General features: G+C 42.9%; 1 protein-coding gene across 12 annotated transcripts in view; it reads right to left on the reverse strand.

Moving 5' to 3' along the window:
- The window catches only part of NCALD (neurocalcin delta), a 389,622-nt gene that overhangs the window by 14,353 nt on the left and 357,201 nt on the right, over positions 1-18,068 (reverse strand). For all 12 annotated transcript variants that reach the window (XM_070631912.1, XM_070631914.1, XM_070631918.1 and 9 more), the window contains one exon: positions 4,936-5,332. In XM_070631912.1, the coding sequence (XP_070488013.1) occupies positions 4,936-5,313 (378 nt within the window). In that variant the 5' untranslated portion in view covers positions 5,314-5,332. The remainder of the gene's footprint in view (positions 1-4,935; positions 5,333-18,068) is intronic.

The following is an 18,068-nucleotide window of genomic DNA, read 5'->3' on the forward strand; positions in this document are numbered from 1 at the left end:
GGACAGTTTAACTCCACGTTCTTCCTACATTCTCTCCCTGGGAGGGCTGTGGTCCTGTTAATGGGTCCCTAAGTTCAGTGTTCCCTCACCCCCAAGATCTCAGAGAGCATCCAAGCATTCAAGGTCCAATTGGCAATGTCACTCATGTGCTTGCTTGGCCCCTTCCTCAGATGGCCTGTGCTGTGCTGGGTGTGGGTGTTCAGACCTGCCTGCAGCTGGGCTGAGGGATGGGGAACTGTGTAGGGCAAGAAGGATTTTCCTTTCTCTTACAGTGGTGGGCTGACCCTAGCCCCCATCCAGAGGACAGGATCTGTTGTAACGTGGGGAAAAATCAGAATTGTTATCTGGCTTAAGACTGCTGAGAGGCAGTTTTGATGCAATAATAAAATATTGGGCCTAAATCATGTTCCTAAATTTATCACTTAAAAAAAAGCAAGCACACTAATGTGAAAATGTTTGTTTAAGGCTCTAAAAATAAATCTGCATATGGTTTTCCTTGTTCATCCAGATGTTGATACAGGACAAAATTATTTTTTAGAAAAGGAACATAACTGCATTTTGGCATATGTGGTAGACTGAACAATGGTCCCCCAAAGATGTGCATGTCCTAATTCCAGGAGCCTGTGCAGATGTCACCTTAAATGGAATACGGGCCTTTGCAGACGTGATTAAGTTAAGGATCCTGAAATGTGGGGATTGTCCTGGATTATCCAGCGGTTCCAATGGAGTCACAAGGGTCTTTACGAGTGGAAGAGAAAAGCAGAGTGAGATACCCAGAGGAACAATAGCGTCAAGAAGGACTCAATCAACCCACTGTTGCTGGCTTTGAGAACGGATGAAGAGGGCCATAAGTCAAGCAATGTTCCAGAAGCTGGGAAAGGCAAGGAAACAAATTTCCCCCCCAAAACCTCCAGAAGGAATGCAACCTGTGGACACCTTGATTTTAGCCCAGTGAAATTAAACTCAGACCTCTGACATCCAGAACTGTAAGATAATAACTTTGTATCATTTTAAGTGACTAAGTTTATGGGAATTTGTTATAGCAGCAAGAGGAAACTAACATGGTGTATTTCAGTATTACAGAGTTCACAGTAGAGTCCTCCCTGCCAACGTCAGGAAATACAAAAGGATTCCAGCTTGTCACCATAAGCAGTATTCTGTGGACACCAAACCTAACCTACAGCAAGCAACATCAAGGAAAAAAAACTAGAAAACTTATAAAATCCTACACTCCATTCATTGTCACCTAATTACCAACTTCTTCGGACTTCAGTTTTCACTGTGACCAGTTATTAGTGTTTGCAGGTGGACACCAGAAGTTTGCACTTTATTAAATCATTTGAATTTCTGAGTTTTGGAAGAACAAAGTTTAGCCAACAATTTATATATTGACACTTGTAACCAAGCTTCAGGTTTTACTCACTTTAACAAATAGAACCTTAGCTTGTGTATGAGTTTGCTGGCCCACAGCTTGCCTCCACTCCTCACTTTCTAACAGATATTTACCCAGGCACAAAGCAGAAACCTCAGAGACAGTGACTCCTCTGAGGTACGCGTAGCATCTGCAAATGTACCTTCTCCTACATGGTGCAGACCAGATAGAACCCAAAAAAGAGAATTCCCACAAAGTCATACAGCTTCTTGGGACAGGAATAAGGCCGGGAGTGTGGGCTTTCAAAGGAGGGGGTGAGGAGGAAATAAATAGCATTGGAAGTTCAGTAATATCTTACAGCAAATTCCAATTCATCCAGAATCATTGAATCCCGGCGATTAGCATAAGAATGAGACAGAATACATGAACTGTCAGTTTGCAAAATGGCAGAATAGAATAACACAGCCCTTAATAGGAAAATGGTTCCAAATGTAATCTGCTTGGCAATTTGGAAGTCGCCTCAGGGTGCTGCGATATTTCCTTTCTACGGTTGTGAGTATTAACCATCAGGGTGCAGTCCTATAGAAAACAATTTAGGAAATTTGAGCCTTCCATTTGCAGGCTTCTTAAAAACCCTGAGTATCTAAGTGTTTATTAAGGAATCTATGTCCTTCCAGGTATGACCTGGAAACTTACTGTGGTCCTGTGAGCGGACCGAGCCACTTTACAGTGAAGAAAGTGCCCTGTCAGGTGAACGTGCCTTCCATGGTAGGACCACTTTACACTCCGTATTGAAGGTGGCGTGAGTCAGCGAGGGCCGAGCAGGCGCTAACCAGCGCCTCTGCACATTCTCTGCAAGGTCCCCTCTCTCCCTCGCACACTGGCTTCCACAGCACAGGGAGAGAGTCTGTTTTCTTCCCTGTCCTGCCTATTCCCAGGGCTAGCTACTCAGTAGGGGCTTAACCAAAGGTGCGGAATGAATGCGTGAACGGTTTGACTTCCATAAGCCCATGGGGTCTGGAGGGTCCTCCTTGCCTGGGGGGTCAACATCTTCATCTGTAATGGTCACCAAATCATTGACCAGGGGCAGCCAGCAGAACTGTGCAAAAGGTTAAACAGGAGAGAACATGGTGCCGGACAGGAACGTTTTTTCTTAGATGTCAGTCAGGAAGCAATTCTCTCTCTCCCAAAGGAGGAGGCACTTACTGCTTGACTGTGGTGAGACAGCTCAGGGGCGGAGCACAGCAATCCCATGTAAAACGGAGGGAGAAAGTAAAGCTACTTAAAATAGATCACCTTTTAAATTTTAATGTTTGTTTAATTAGTAAAGATTAAGGAAAATCAGAAAAGTGCAATGATATGGGGCACCCTTCACTCACTTCAGGAATACCTTTGGAAAAACAATTTGGGAAAGTGTATCAAGGGCCTTAGAAATAAAAGCTCATTCCTTTTGGCCCAGTAATGGCACTTCTGGGAATCCATTCTAAGGGAATAGTCCTAAATACAGGAAAAGCTTCATGCACAAGAATTATTTGTTATTTTTAAAAGTTACAGTATTATGTAGAATAATGAAAGCTGGAAGCAACCCAACTATCCAACAATAGGGGAAAATTAAGTAAATTATATCCTATGACTATTATATAGCCATTAAAATATCTTCATTAAAAGATTTTATGACATGAGAAATGCTAATGTTATGTTAGGTGAAAATGGCAAGATATGAAATTTTGTACACATTTTGAAATCAATTAGAAATTTTTAAATCTATCATGGAAATAGGATCAGAAGGCTATATTAGAAAACTATGAGCAGTGATTCTCTTTGTGGGTGGAGTGGGGTAATGGAGAATTTTTCTCGTTTTCTTTTATATTTTTCTATACTGCCCACACTTTAGCAGTAGACATTTTATTTTTCATACATTTATCCTGGGTGGAGGGGAGAAATCTTTTACGTTTGTTGAAGATCCCCGTCTCTGAGGGATTAAATTTAACACAGCTTATTCAGACTGTTACCACTCTGGGTGAAGGAAAAGCCAGCGGAGGCCCAAGCAGAAAGGCGACCTAGTTGGCAGATCTTGGAGAGTTTCCTGATACAGAGACGTCATTTGGATTCCTGCTCCTACATCCCTGCAACGTGTGCAGGTGTCACTCTAACTGCCCGCGTGGGTTCAGTCCCATTGGCCCAGGAGCAGACCCCAGGCCATAGCTAAAAGGCTCAGCTACAAGTGAGTTTTGTGGGTCTCCTTTGGGCTCTGACCTCAGTTTCTGTAACCAGGTCTCCTTGGTTCCTTGAAAGTAAGTGCCTCTACACCTCCACCCTTATCCTGGCCAGCAGCTGAGTCCTTCCCGTCTCCTTGTGTTACACCCCTTCCCACCCTTCCAGCAAGCCCCCTCCCCCGCCATGTTCTCCCAGGGGCTGCAGCTCTACCTCTGAACACAGATGTCCTGGCATGAGTATTGCCCTCTGAGATGAGTCCCAAGGAAACCAAATGCCCACTCTCTTGCATCTGCTGTCTGCTTCCAGATGCCTCCCTATTGTGCCCCACTCACCTGCCAAGATGGTGAGCGACTACCAGTCCCCGTGGTGCTGGCCACCCACCTCGGCCTTCCTACTGCCTGCAGCTGAGGCTCTCCGGATCCTTTCCCAAGCTGTGTCTCAGTCTCCTCAGGTTTGTCTCTGGGTCCCACTCACTGCTGACCAAGCTGTCATTGCCGTGGCCATAGCTCCTTATGCCCCTTCCCCACCTTCCCCTGGGGTCCCACAAGGAAAATGTGGCCAACAGTAGGATCCCTCTCCTGTTCTGTTCAGGATGTTTACTCTGGGTGAGTGATTTGGGGAAAGAAAATGGAGTGCCTCCTATTAAAATGATGGATGCCTCAATTCTACAATGTTTGTATCTCTGATGAGACAGAACCTAGATCAGAGAGCCCTACCTTTATTCAAGAGTCTAATAAAGTAAATTAATGATGGTGATGATGATGAGCTTTTCTACATGACTGGGACTATGCTAAGAATTGAACAGGAAGAGTCACATCTAATCCTAAAATGGCAGTTCCATTTTACAGATGAGGACACTGAGGCTCACTTAGGTGAATTAACTTGGTCAAAGTCATAGAGGTAGTGACTGAAAGTGACAGAGCTTGAAGCCAGGTCAGAGTTTCATCATTAAATACCACTCCAGGTGATATAACCCCAAAGGCTGAAGGTGATTGCAATGAGTGGATGAAGTGGCCATAGTTAGCATGATCAGCTGAAGAGTGCATTTCCATTTTTAGGGTGAGGGTCACCACAAAGCACCAGGTGACTTAGGTCAGGCAAGAACAGGGGCCACTATTGCTAGATCTTCTGAGTTTTCAAGAGATGCCAACCAATCTACAGTTTTATGTGCAATCTCCCTGTTTTGTAAAATGGGTTCAACATTTTCAAAAATACTGGGTAGGCCAAATCAATGCCCCGATGGGCCACCAGTTTGCAACCTCTGCCACACTGAGCCACACTGAGGACCTTCCCATTCTTACTTGTGATCCACGCTCTTCTCCTTGTCAAGGGCAAGGGCTACGTACCTGCACAATCTCTAGCATTTCTGCCTTGCTGATGTAGCCATTTCCGTCCAGGTCATACATGCTGAAGGCCCATTTCAGCTTCTGCTCCAGCTTCCCCCTCGATGTTACACTCAGGGCTATGATGAATTCTCTAAAGTCTATTGTCCCATCTCCGTTGGCATCAAAGGTGCGGAAGACATGCTCTGCAAACTTGGAAGCATCCCCGTAAGGGAAAAAGTTCCCATAAATTTTCTTAAACTCTTCCATTGACAAGTGTCCACTGGGGCAGTCTCTCAAGAAGCCTTTATACCATTCCTGGATCTCATGCTCTGTAAAGTCTGTGCTTTCCAGCAAGTCCTGCATGACCTCCGGGCGCAGCTTGCTGTTCTGTTTCCCCATCCTGGCAGCAAGAATTCAGCTGCAGATAGAAAAGAATATATATAATTTTTAGATCTATTCTTCGGGGGCACATTTTATAATTTCTGATTGCTCCTTTGGGATAAAAGAAGAAACTCTATTCTAGTCCAATAACATTGTCTAGGTTTTGCAACATTGTGGTCAGCCAAACAAAATAATAGAAGGACAGGCGGGCAGAAGATGCAGAGCAGAAATAGCACTGGCCAGGAAACTGATATTTCTATTATCCAGAGCCAACTCAGAAATAAGGGATTCATAATGAAAGAGAGAGAATTGGTTACTTAGTTCTGCCTTATCTATTTGCAAGAGGTTGAGCTTGGCTTTAACAAGACTGCGATTCTAACACCCAATCTAAGTATTAGCAGGGAGAATTAAAGGGGAGGAAGAGAGAGAGCAAAAGAAATAATTTACCATGTTTTCTTGCTAGAATATTTACAAGTTAAGGGCTGCTTAGGTATCTTCTGAATCTCATAAACACAGACGTGGGTATACCATTGAATGCTGCCAAGCTAGGTCAGTTATTTCAATCCACAAAGTCCAATCACTGTCAACACCGGGTTTCGAAGGTAAAGATGACGCTTCATAGAGTTGTTTATGTCTTATGATTGTGGCTATGGAATAGGCCAAACTTCCCTTTTTAAAATACAAATAACTTTGTATTTTCTTTCTTATCATAACAGTAACACACATCCATAGTGAAATAGTAAAACAACACAGTGATGCCTAAAGAAAACGTCAGCATCATTTCAAATCTTAGTACTTAAGAGAGAACCGCTGCTGGCGTTTTGGTGTCTGTCCTTCCAGATTTTGTGCACGCATACTTATCTAAATATGCTATTAATATATGTTTTAATACATTTACATTTAAAAAACAAGAATATGTACCTTGTTGTTACTTATTTTTTTTTTTAAAGATTTTATTTTTTTTCCTTTTTCTCCCCAAAGCCCCCCGGTACATAGTTGTATATTCTTCATTGTGGGTCCTTCTAGCTGTGGCATGTGGGACGCCACCTCAGCGTGGTTTGATGAGCAGTGCCATGTCCACGCCCAGGATTCAAACCAACAAAACACTGGGCCGCCTGCAGCAGAGCGTGCGAACTTAACCACTTGGCCACGGGGCCAGCCCCTGTTGTTACTTATTTTTAAACCTAATATGGTGTAGAGAATAAAGGCAACTTTTATTAGATGGGAAAATACCTGTAATTACCAGCTACCCATTCACATAGCTAGTCAATATTTATTGAGTGCCATATGCTAGACATGTTTCTGGCACTGTGGATGCAAAGAAGAATAAGACATGTCCCCTCCTTAAGGGGCACCTAGTTGTGTATATAGAGGTGTTGGCAGCGGGGGAGGGGGGGCAAACAATAGACTGGGAATGGACAAGGTGCAGTGAGAGTACATAGAAAGAACACTCAAGTCAAATAGGGCATGGGTGCTATCAGGGAAGCCATCTTGGAGGAGGTGATATCTGAGCTTAGTTCCTATTTCCAAACTCCTGTGATTTATGTGTCCTCAAGATAAACCTCTTCTCATAAAGGGGCTCTGCACTGATATTTTGCATTTTTCTTATATTGGAAAAAATCCTGAAGGCTTGGAAAATTATAGAACACAAGAAAGATAACACATCTCCATTTAAATTGTGATTTCCAATTTCCTTTGAGATTTTATACTTTGTGGTGTTTAATTGCTTATGTCTGTCTCTCTACCACTACATGGTTTGCCTTTTGAGACAAAGTCTCCATTGGGGTTAGTCTCTCAGGCCCACCACAAATAACACTTGGTGAGTTGATGTACGACAGATAAATAATTACAACATGGAAATATGGAATAATCTCCTTGGAAAAGGGGTCTTTCTCCACAAAGATGAGGCCCTGGCTTTCAGAACACAATTTGACACACTAATGCTATCTGGGAGTTAAGACTGGGTATTGGGATCTCTTTCCCCCCCCAGTTTTATTGAGCTATAACTGACATATAACATTGTATCAGTTTCAGGTGTACAACATAATGACCCGCTATAGGTACATACTGCGAAATGATCACCACGATAAGTCTGGTTAATACCCATCACCTTGCCGTTACAAATTTTTTTTCTTGTGATGATAACTTTTAAGATCTACTCTCTTAGCAACTTTCAAATATACAATACAGTATTGATAACTGCGGTCACCATGCTGTACATGACATCCCAGAACTTATTTATCTTCTAACTAGAAGTTTGTACCTTTTGACCCCCTTCACCTGATTTCCCCCAACCCTACACTTGGGGTCGCGGTACCGAAGTTCATATATTCCTCTCTGTTGCCTCCACTGAAAATAAATTCCTAGAGGGCAGTGTTTGCATTGCTCAAACTTCTTGCATCAGATCCACAGTTTAGGAAATGACAAGCAATCCTTATTAATCGCCAAGTTGATCAATTTTATTTTCTGAGTTCTGCACTAGCTGGGCTAGAACTGGAGGTAGAACTGGCTCACTGCTCGCTCCCTGCTCGCTCCCCGGCAGGCACCCTGCAGGGCAGGGGGAACAGAGCCCCTCCCTGGTCGCAGGACCAGCAGCTGAAGGAAGGACCCTGTTGTCAGGGTCCCTCTTCATGCGGAATCAGGCAAACACCATTTTATGCAAGAGCAAAATTCAACCACAACTCCAGTTGGAGCACAAACAGAATTTATAAACTGAACCGTACAATAACTTTCACCTCCCTCTTGTGTCTTTTTTTTTCTGGAGGGAAAAAAGCAAAGTTAGAGAGGCTGGTTTGTATTAGAATTTTAAAACTGTCATTTAGTTGCAAACTTGGCAATTTGCCTGAGGCAAGAATTCAGAAACATGAAGTAATACATAATACATGGGTTTACAGAGCTCCAAAACATTTTATGGAATTTACATTAATTTTGAGTTTTCCTTGGGGAGTCCTTTAGCGTACAGCTCTTTGGTGTGGGTTCAATCAAATCACCGTTATCACACTTTTGGTTCTGTGCAAATCACCGTGTACCTGGCCTGGGGAAAAAAACACCATTTTGATATTTAAATCTACTCTCTTCAAGAATAATTTATTTCCCTGGATATATAAAGCACTGTTTCTTCAAAACCAAACTTAAGTTCATTTCCCAATGTTTAAAAAGCTCTTCTCATTTATTAGCTGTTTTTGCACTAGAAACAAATTGCCTCACATTTTGGCTAAGTCTCCCACTGAGACTGATCTGTGTGCAGCTATTTTTCAGTAAACAGTAATTAAACGACATTTACAAATTCATTAGCACAGAAAGGCCATAACACAAACGCAGCAGAAGAGCAGAGAGAGAATAAATTATTTGGGGAGTGGGTGTTTGCAATTTAGTCCAGAATGTGTTTCAGCAGATAACTACAAATACTTTACTAAGTATGATGTCTGAACTTCAGAAAACCATCTGGACTTGGTTAGACTGCACAGGAAAAATCTCAGGGGACACACGATAGAGTTTCATTCCTCAGGGGAGGAAGGAAAGATAGAGGAATGCTGGACAATACCTTTTTCTTTTGGAAGACAGGAATTTCTGCCTGTTTCAGTTGAAGATGGGAAAAAATAACATCAGGGAAACGCTCCATTAACCAGCAGTTGAGAAAACATCATCTGGAGACAAACGTGGTTCCTCACGTCAAATCCTTTTCATTATTCCATGCAGTCATTAAAACATTTATTTTGTGCCAGTGGGACATAATGGTGAAAAACTCAGGCCATGGAATAAAAATGCTTGGCTTCAAAGCCTGGTTCTATTGTCGATGCACTCTTGGGGAATTCACTTAACTTCTGGTGCCCCTCGGTTTTCCCATCTATAAAATGAGTTCAGTAGGAAGAATTCATATCTTAGTGATTTGATGGAAGAATGAAATGAGGCAGTCATACATGGAAAGCTCCGGCACTGAGTCAGGGCCAGACACCGTGATAAAGGAAAGCCACATCCTATCCCGGAGTGCCCTTCATACATTATTCCACTGAACTTTCACAGCAACCCTGAGTGATAAACAGGGCAGCTCTCTCCATTTTATAAGCAAAGAAATGAAAATTCAGAGAGGCTAAGCCACTCATCCCAAGTCACACAGCCTGTGAATGAGAGAGCCAAATGGCAAGCTTGAGTTGCACTTGGCTGTCCACTGGTTTTACCACTATGCCCTACTAGCTCTATGGACAAACGACACATAGAAATTAAGACAACAGTTCCATAAAAAGTCAGAAAAAGTAGTCAAGAGGAAGAAGACAACCGCCTATTAGAAGTCATTCATTCCACAAATACATGCTAAGTGTTTCCTGGGAGTGAGGCCTGCCTCTAAGCACTGGGGATTCAGCAGAAAACAAGCAGTCAAAACCCCTGTTCTTGTGGACCCTACAATCTAGTGGCAAAGAAATACAATAAGTAAGGTAAAGAAGTGAAATGTTAGATGGAGATGTGCCATGGAGAGAAGTAAAGAAGGAAGAGGGGAGGTCAGCCCTGGTGGCCTAGTGGTTAAGTTCCATGTGCTCATCTTTGGTGGCCAGGGTTTGGTCCCTGGGCACAGACTTACATCATTCATCTGTCAGTGGCCATGTTGTGGTGGCGACCTACATACAAAAAGAGGAAGATTGGAGCAAAAACAAAGCCGGCGGAATCACAATCCCCGATTTCAAAACATACTACAAAGCTACAGTGATCAAAACAGCATGGTACTGGTACAAAAACAGGTCCACAGATCAATGGAACAGAATTGAAAGCCCAGAGATAAAACCACACATCTATGGACAGCTAATCTTCGACAAAGGAGCAGAGGGCCTACAATGGAGAAAAGAAAGTCTCTTCAACATGTGGTGCTGGGAAAACTGGACAGCCACATGCAAAAGATTGAAAATTGACCATTCTTTTTCACCACACACCAAAATAAACTCAAAATGGATCAAAGACCTAAAGATTAGGCCTGAGACAATAAGTCTTTTGGAAGAGAATATAGGCAGTACACTCTTTGACATCAGTTTCAAAAGAATCTTTTCGGACACTGTAACTCCTCAGTTGAGGGAAACAATAGAAAGAATAAACAAATAGGACTTCATCAGACTAAAGAGCTTCTTCAAGGCAAGGGAAAACAGGATTGAAACAAAAAAACAGCTCACTAATTGGGAAAAAATATTTACAAGCCACTTATCTGACAAAGGGTTAATCTCCATAATATACAAAGAACTCACACTGATTAGCAACAAAAAAACAAACAACCCAATCAAAAAATGGGCAGAGGACATGAACAGACATTTCTCAAAAGAAGATATGAATATGGCCAGTAGACACATGAAAAGATGTTCATCATCGCTAATCATCAGGGAAATGCAAATCAAAACTACACTAAGATATCACCTTACACCCGTTAGATTGGCAAAAACATCCAAAACCAAGAGTGACAAATGTTGGAGAGGATGTGGAGAAAAAGGAACCCTCATACACTGTTGGTGGGAATGCAAACTGGTACAGCCACTATGGAAAACAGTATGGAGATTTCTCAAAAAGTTAAAAATAGAAATACCCTATGACCCAGCCATCCCATTACTGGGTATCTATCCTAAGAACCTGATATCAGAAATCTCAAGAGTCCGTTGCACCCCTATGTTCATCGCAGCATTATTTACAATAGCCAAGACGTGGAACCAGCCTACATGCCCAGAAACTGATGATTGGATAAAGAAGATGTGGTATATATACACAATGGAATACTACTCAGCCATAAAAAAAGACAAAATTGGCCCATTCACAACAACGTGGATGGACCTCGAGGGTATTATGTTAAGCGAAATAAGCCAGTCAGAGAAAGACGAACTCTACATGACTCCACTCATAGGTGGAAGTTAGTATATTGATAAGGAGATCTGATCGGTGGTTACCAGGGAAAAGGGGGGTTGGGGGGAGGGCACAGAGGGGGAAGTGGTGTACCCACAACATGACTAACAAAAATGTACAACTGAAATCTCACAAGGTTGTAATCTATCATAACATTAATTAAAAAAAAAAAAAAAGAGGAAGATTGGCAGTGGATATTAGCTTAGGGAGAATCTTCCTCAGCAAAAATAAATAAATAAATAAGAAGAAGAAGAAGGAAAGAGGTTGGGGACTACCAGGGTGGGTGGGTGGGTGTTGAAATTTTAAATAAGAAGCCAAGGAAGGCCCCACTAAGAAAGTGACATTTGAAAAAGACCAGAGGAAGTGAAGGAGGTAGCCATGGAGATAACTGGGAGAAGACTATTCCAGGCAGAGAAAGCAGCAAATGAGAAGGGTTGAGACTGGGAACATGCTTAGCTTGCTCAGGATGCGGCTGAGCGAGGGCGTGAGGAAGTAAAGGAGAAGAGATCAGAATACAATGACGGCCAGACGATGTGGGACGTGGAAGTGACCGTGAGGACTCCAGCTTTCACTCTGAGTCAGACAAAGCCACTGCAGGAGTTGTAGTGGAGGAGTGAAGGGAGTGATTTGTGTTCTAACAGCTACTTTGGCTGCTGTACTGACAGTCAGCTGAAGAAGGGTAAGGACAGAGGTGGCGCGACCGGTTAGGAGGCCACTGCAAGGACCCAGGCAAGAGATGATGGCGGCTGGAACCAGGGTGGTAGCAGAGGAGGTGAGAATTGGTTGTACTCTGGACACAGTTTCAAGGTAGAGTCAACAGGATTGGTTGATGGTGCAGATGTAGGGTATGAGAAAAGAGAACCATCCAGCAAAACTCTAAGGTTTTGGCCTAAGCAACTCCAAGGATGAAGTTGACATTTACTGAAATGGGAAAAAGGCAGGAGGAGCAGGGCTTTTGGGTGAGGCGGGGGGCATGGATATCAGCACTTGGTTGTGCGTGTGTTGTTCCTGAGATGCTTATTATACATCCAGTTAGAGGCGTCAAGCAGGTAGCTGGGTATGTAAGTCTCAAGTTAGAGGAAGAAGTCCAAGGAAGCAAAATGTGGGAGTCATCAGCACATGAATAGTATTTATAGCCAAAGACTGGATGAGAGCACCAAGGAAGTGATGTGGATAGAAAGGAAAAGGGGATAAAGAGTGAGCCCTCGGGCGCCCCGACATTCAGACTCTGGGAGATGAGAAGGAACCAGTGAAGGAGAATGAGAAGGGATGGCCATTGTGGGGGTAGGAAAACCGAGGCTGAAACCATGTCCTCTTCATCACTGTGTCCTTCATGCCCAGCTCAAGGTGGCACAGCAAAAGTGCTCAATTCAGTGAAACAATGAGAATTGGAGTTCCTGGTTTCCTCGCTGCATCCTGTGCTCTCCCGGGCCCCAGCTTGCCCAGTCTCAGTAAAGGAGACCATCTTCCAGCCCACTGCTCACTCCCAAACGCTAGGACTCATCTGTGGTTCCTTTCACTTTTGTTGCATCAGCATGTGCTGTTGATTCTGTCTCCAAAATTTGTCTCAAATCCACTTACTTCTCACCATCTTCACTATCACCCCCTCAGTCCAAACCACCATCATCTGCTTCCTGGGTCACTGCCACACCCTCCTCCCTGGAATCTCACTCTTTACTTTTGTTTGCCTTCTCCTACTCCTAGCCTCAATTTAGTCTCCACTCAGCTCCCCAGAGTGACCTTTTAAATACACAAAACAGACTATGACACTCTGCTTAAAGCTCCACATAGGCTTCCTAACATACTTACAAAAAAATCTAAAGTCCCTCCTTTGGCCCACAGGCTCTGTGTGAGCTGGCCCTGGGCCATCTCTGACTTCTCTCTCAGTCCCCCTGCGTCCCAGGTACCCTGGCCTCCTGCATGGCTGATCTTTTACTTCTTAAGGGTCTTTGCTTCAGGGCCTTGAAGAATACTTTTAAATAACAATTCCTCGACCCTTTTGTTTACATAACTTTAAACGTATAATATATTATATAAAATGTATATTATGTATGACATATGCTGTATTTTGCTGAGTCTGTACTGAATTTCATTAAGTGAAAGGCACACCTATTTTTTTAAACATCAGCATTCTGTTACTCCGTAGTTTACTCTGAGAAGGGCAATGCGGAATTTCCCAACTTATTTTGAGTCGCATCCAGTCTCCCAGGGTCCAAAAAATAAATCTGGGGTTAATTTTGACCACAGATGAAAAAGGAAAAACATACAAGATGAGAAGATACCAAACCACCAACAAAGAACCAGGACCAGGAATCTAAAATATGAAGTTAACTTTCCATTTAAAAAGAAGAAGAAAAAAGAATAGCTCCTAAAAATGATGCCACAGGGAAAGGAAATGGTGACTAGTGAACTATCTTTTGGAACGCATGTGCCCCCTTTATTTTTTTATCTGTGGAGTGAATGATCAGCAGCATTTCATTTCTGCAATTCCTCATAAGGTTCTAAAAACTCTGTGAGTTAATTCCTCAAAGCCCAGAGTTAGATTTTCCAGGGAAAAGTCCATAACTTACCCTGGACAGCCTGCTTAACTTCAGAGGAAAAGTCTCAATGCAAAATGCACTGAGGTCTCCTAAAACGGAATTTACAAGACACCAGCAGCTGAGGTCAAGTTTAGCTGCAACGAGGGACACAGAACCCAAGTGGTTTCAGAAGGAGACCAGGTTAATTAAAATGTTTGCCTATTTGGGACATGAACCTTGTCCTCTAAGAGTGGCTTTGAATTTTCAACCAATGGAATGTCTAAATTATGAAAATATACCTAGAAAAATGTTCCTAAAATGTAAGGAAGGAAATGATAAAAGCTACAGATGAATGGGAGCAAGTGTTTATTTACCATAACTTGGACGACACATATTCTAGCTATCTGAATTTCACAGGCAGTTAAAATCTAGCAAATTCATTTCTAGGTCAGTTGTCCCTGATTCTGACTGAAAAAAAAATGACCTAATAAAAACCTGAAGAGCACACTGTTTCAGAAATTTCTCTTCAATGGAATTTGCCTCTCAGTGGGAGTTTGAAGAGAGACCATATATATAAACTGACATTTTTATGTATAGTGGGTAAATTAGGAAATAAAACCTGGTGGTGCATAACGGAAAAAATTAAAATATTAAAGAGGGAGAATTGAAGTTATATAACAATTTCATGAACTTTGTTTTATCTTGACCAAAGAATATTCTCTCTTCTGGCCTCTGGTAAGATTAGCTGATGTAAGGAGACCAGACCTATTTCCCACCACCTCATCTGCATCACAGAAGTGGCTTTGCTGAAATTGCCTGACGTTATGTCACAAAGCCACTGCTTGCAGAGAGGTCTTCTTCCCGAGGAGGATGGACATACGGACTCCCACCTGTGACCCGTGGTCGTATGCTTGGCCCTGGATACCCTTGCAAAGAGGTGACAGGGTTTGAGACGAGAACTGAGCTGGTACAAACTATGTAGTGATCAGGAGGCTCACTAGCAACAAATTTGCTTTTCCTTCGGCCTCTCCCAAGCCATGAGATAATGCCCAGGAAACGGATCTGGTGTTCTCAGGGTGAGCAGGTCTCTGAAATATCTGGGCCTTGTTCTACAGACTTTGCATTTCAGACTGCAGAGGGCCTGGCCTTGGGCTCTTTTCCAAGTTTTATTTTGCATAAAAATAAAATGCAACCACATTACTGCCAATAAAACATATATTTTGGGGGCTGGCCCAGTGGCATAGTGGTTAAGTTTACAGGCTCCACTTCGGCAACCTGGGGTTTGCCAGTTCAGATCCTGGGTGCAGACCTAGACACTGCTCATCAAGCCATGCTGTGGTGACATCCCACAGAGAAAACTAGAAGGACTTACAACGAGGATATACAACTATGTTCTACGGCTTTGAGAAGAAGAAACAAAAAAGAGGAAGGTTGGCAACAGATGTTAGCTCAGGGCCAATCTTCCTCACCAAAAAAAAAAATATATATATATATATTTTTTTAATGGAATCTGAATAGAACATTATCTAACAACAACCCTCTCCCTCTCCCCTCAAAATGGAAAAAACATTTTTGGTTTTGCTAATTACCAAAGTAATACAACATTGTTGTAAAAAATATAAGTAATATAGGAACACAGAAATTAGAACATGAACACCTTCACTCTGATCCAATATCACTCCATAAAAGATAACTGCTATGAACAGTTTTATTTATATACATCCTCTTAGGCATTCAAATGCAAATATGTGAAATCTGTACACCATAACTATAAATAAGGTCTACTCTCCTATTCTGTAACCTTCATTTTCACTTAAAATCATAGTGTGGATATTCTTCTATGCTATACATACAGATGTATCTCATCTTTTTAAATTGCTGAATTTTCATTGATTGATTGATTCCACAGACAGTACTGAGTATGACCTTGTACCCAGCATTGGACTAGGTAGTTGATAGAATGGTTAGCAACATGATGCCTACAGCCCTTTGGTATTCCATTGCATGAAATTTATTTAACTAATCCCTCTTGATAGACAGGTAGGTTGATTCCACTTTTCTTTTATTCCCTTGGCATTTATCTTGGTCCTGGTTCCCAGATTCCTTGGGCAGTATTTATTGCAAAGAGGTTCTTCATGTCTTTGACAACTACCATGATCTTTAGACCCTCCTTATAAATTCTCCCACAAGCCATTTTCCTCTAGTGCCTTACATGCTAAACATGCATTTCGCAAGAGTTCACACACCAGCTAGGATTAGAATTGAATTTGAACTGGAATCGGATTTGGAATTCCACCCCACTCGCTCTGGTCTACCTGTGCGACAGGCACACGTGCAAATCTGGCATTTGCTATTTCTAGCCCCTAGGAGGGCATGTCCACTCTGCTCTTTAAAGAGTGACCTATTGTAGCCATGTAAATGCTTGCCCTCTTGTTTCATCCTAAAGAGATACTTTACCCAAACAGCACCCTAAATCCTCTATTGCTTGGTACTCAACTCCTGACTTTTCATGCCCACTCCTTCTCCAGTGGCTTCAAGTGTAGCTAATGACTGACTCCTCCTCCTAGATTGCCAGCAATTGCATGCTTAAATTGCCCTTAAGTAAGCGGCCTTCAGTAAGTGGCTAGGGGCCATGCTAAATGATTATCTTCTAGGCCTGCAGAAACTACAAAGCTGTCCTACAGAAAGAAATTGTTGGAGTGCCTGAAATCAAGGGCTTCCAATGACATGCACGTCCCCTTCCCATCAGACCACCTGGCCATCAGACCATTGCATGCGAGCTGCCTGTCTGGGCTGCCTTGGGGCCAGATGCCAGGTCAGCACCCGCTGCAGGGAGGGAAAGAGGGGTGAGCTCTGGGGGCCCTCAACAGCCCTCCAGAGCTGCCACAGGCTAAGGCCCTATCTGGGATGAGTTCCGTGGAATTCTGATTGCAATAAATGTCTGCTTAGCTAAAGGACAAAATATTCTCCTATCAAAAAGACAGGAATTATTACTTTGGGTTTTGATAAGACCATAAATCCGAACAGTGAGCTGTCAGGGGCTGAGCAGGGCAAACAGATCAGCTACAGGGATCCAGGCCTCATCACTCAACTAGCAGCCGGAGGTACTGGAGGAGCTCAAGTTCTCATTTTTAGACATCCCTAGGGGCCACAAATACATTTAGTTAATTGATACAAGCCCCTCCATAGAGGCTAAGAATAGTTCATAATTCTTTTCTATTTATTCAGCAAACATGTGTTTAATATCTACTGTTTCCTGGCTTAGAATGAATATTCTTATAAAAATAGCATCCTACATGGGATAGGGAAAGGAAGGGAATTTGAGATTTTGGATATAGCTCAGAGCATTTTCATTAATTTTATTTTCCCAATTTTGCAGTAGAGTGTGTGAGAGAGATTTTATATCTTGGTTTCAATCTAAGGGTGAGGGGCATAGAGAAGCCACCCGTCATGACGGATTCATGCAGCTTGTGATCAGAACCACCCCCTTCAGTGCCCCCTGCCCATCTCTGACTGGATCGCTTTGGAGTTTGAATGGCTGTTTCTGTTGGAAGGTGGGCATCAATCACTCCCGATCCTGGCCCACATGGCTGAAATAGTAATGCTTGTCCATCAAACACATGCGCCAGTGAGAAGTCCTTCATTGGCTAACAAGAAGAGACTAGGAAGTAACTTCCTTAAACGTCCTGCAACTTTTGTGTCCTCCAGCAAGGTGCGGAAAGACCATTGGACTTGGTAGCAGCGGAACTATATTGAGGTCCTTATTGTAGTACCGTGTTATGTGACCTTGGGAAAGTCATGTGACTTTTCTCTCTCAGCCTCATTCTCCTACAGTAAAATAGGCATAATAACACCTCTATCATAGGGCCGGTTGGGGGACTAAATGGGAAAAAGGAATCTCAATGAATGGGGAAAAGCTCCACATCATGCCTGGCATCTAGCAGCTTCTCAGCAAACATCAACTACTAATCTGAACGAGAAAAGGGTTCAGTATAGTGGGTTGTTTACAAAGATGAGCTCTCCAGATTTGGGGACATTCTCCCCCTTGCTTTAATGGAAAATTAGAAATAACAAGAGCAAGAAAGTGACAGGAGAGAGAGTAAGAAAGAGAACCACTGTCAGCTTCCAGCCTGACTCCTGCCCTGGGATCATTTGCCAGATGTGAAAGACATTTGTGGGTTTGCACCCTAGCCGGCTCCGGCTCTGCCAGACCCCTGGCTGGCGGCTTTCCCTGCACGGAAGTCATTATTCTAACCTGAAATTAAGCAAAGAGGTCCCATTAGAGAAGCAGCTGACAGAAAGCAGGACACTGTTTCTTTCCCTACTCTTCTCTCCGCAGGCTGGGGAGGGCTAAGTAGGGTTTGGGCAGAACCAGAGCAGGCT

This window comes from Equus przewalskii, chromosome 8 (genome assembly GCF_037783145.1).
Source record: "Equus przewalskii isolate Varuska chromosome 8, EquPr2, whole genome shotgun sequence".
Taxonomy (NCBI): domain Eukaryota; kingdom Metazoa; phylum Chordata; class Mammalia; order Perissodactyla; family Equidae; genus Equus; species Equus przewalskii.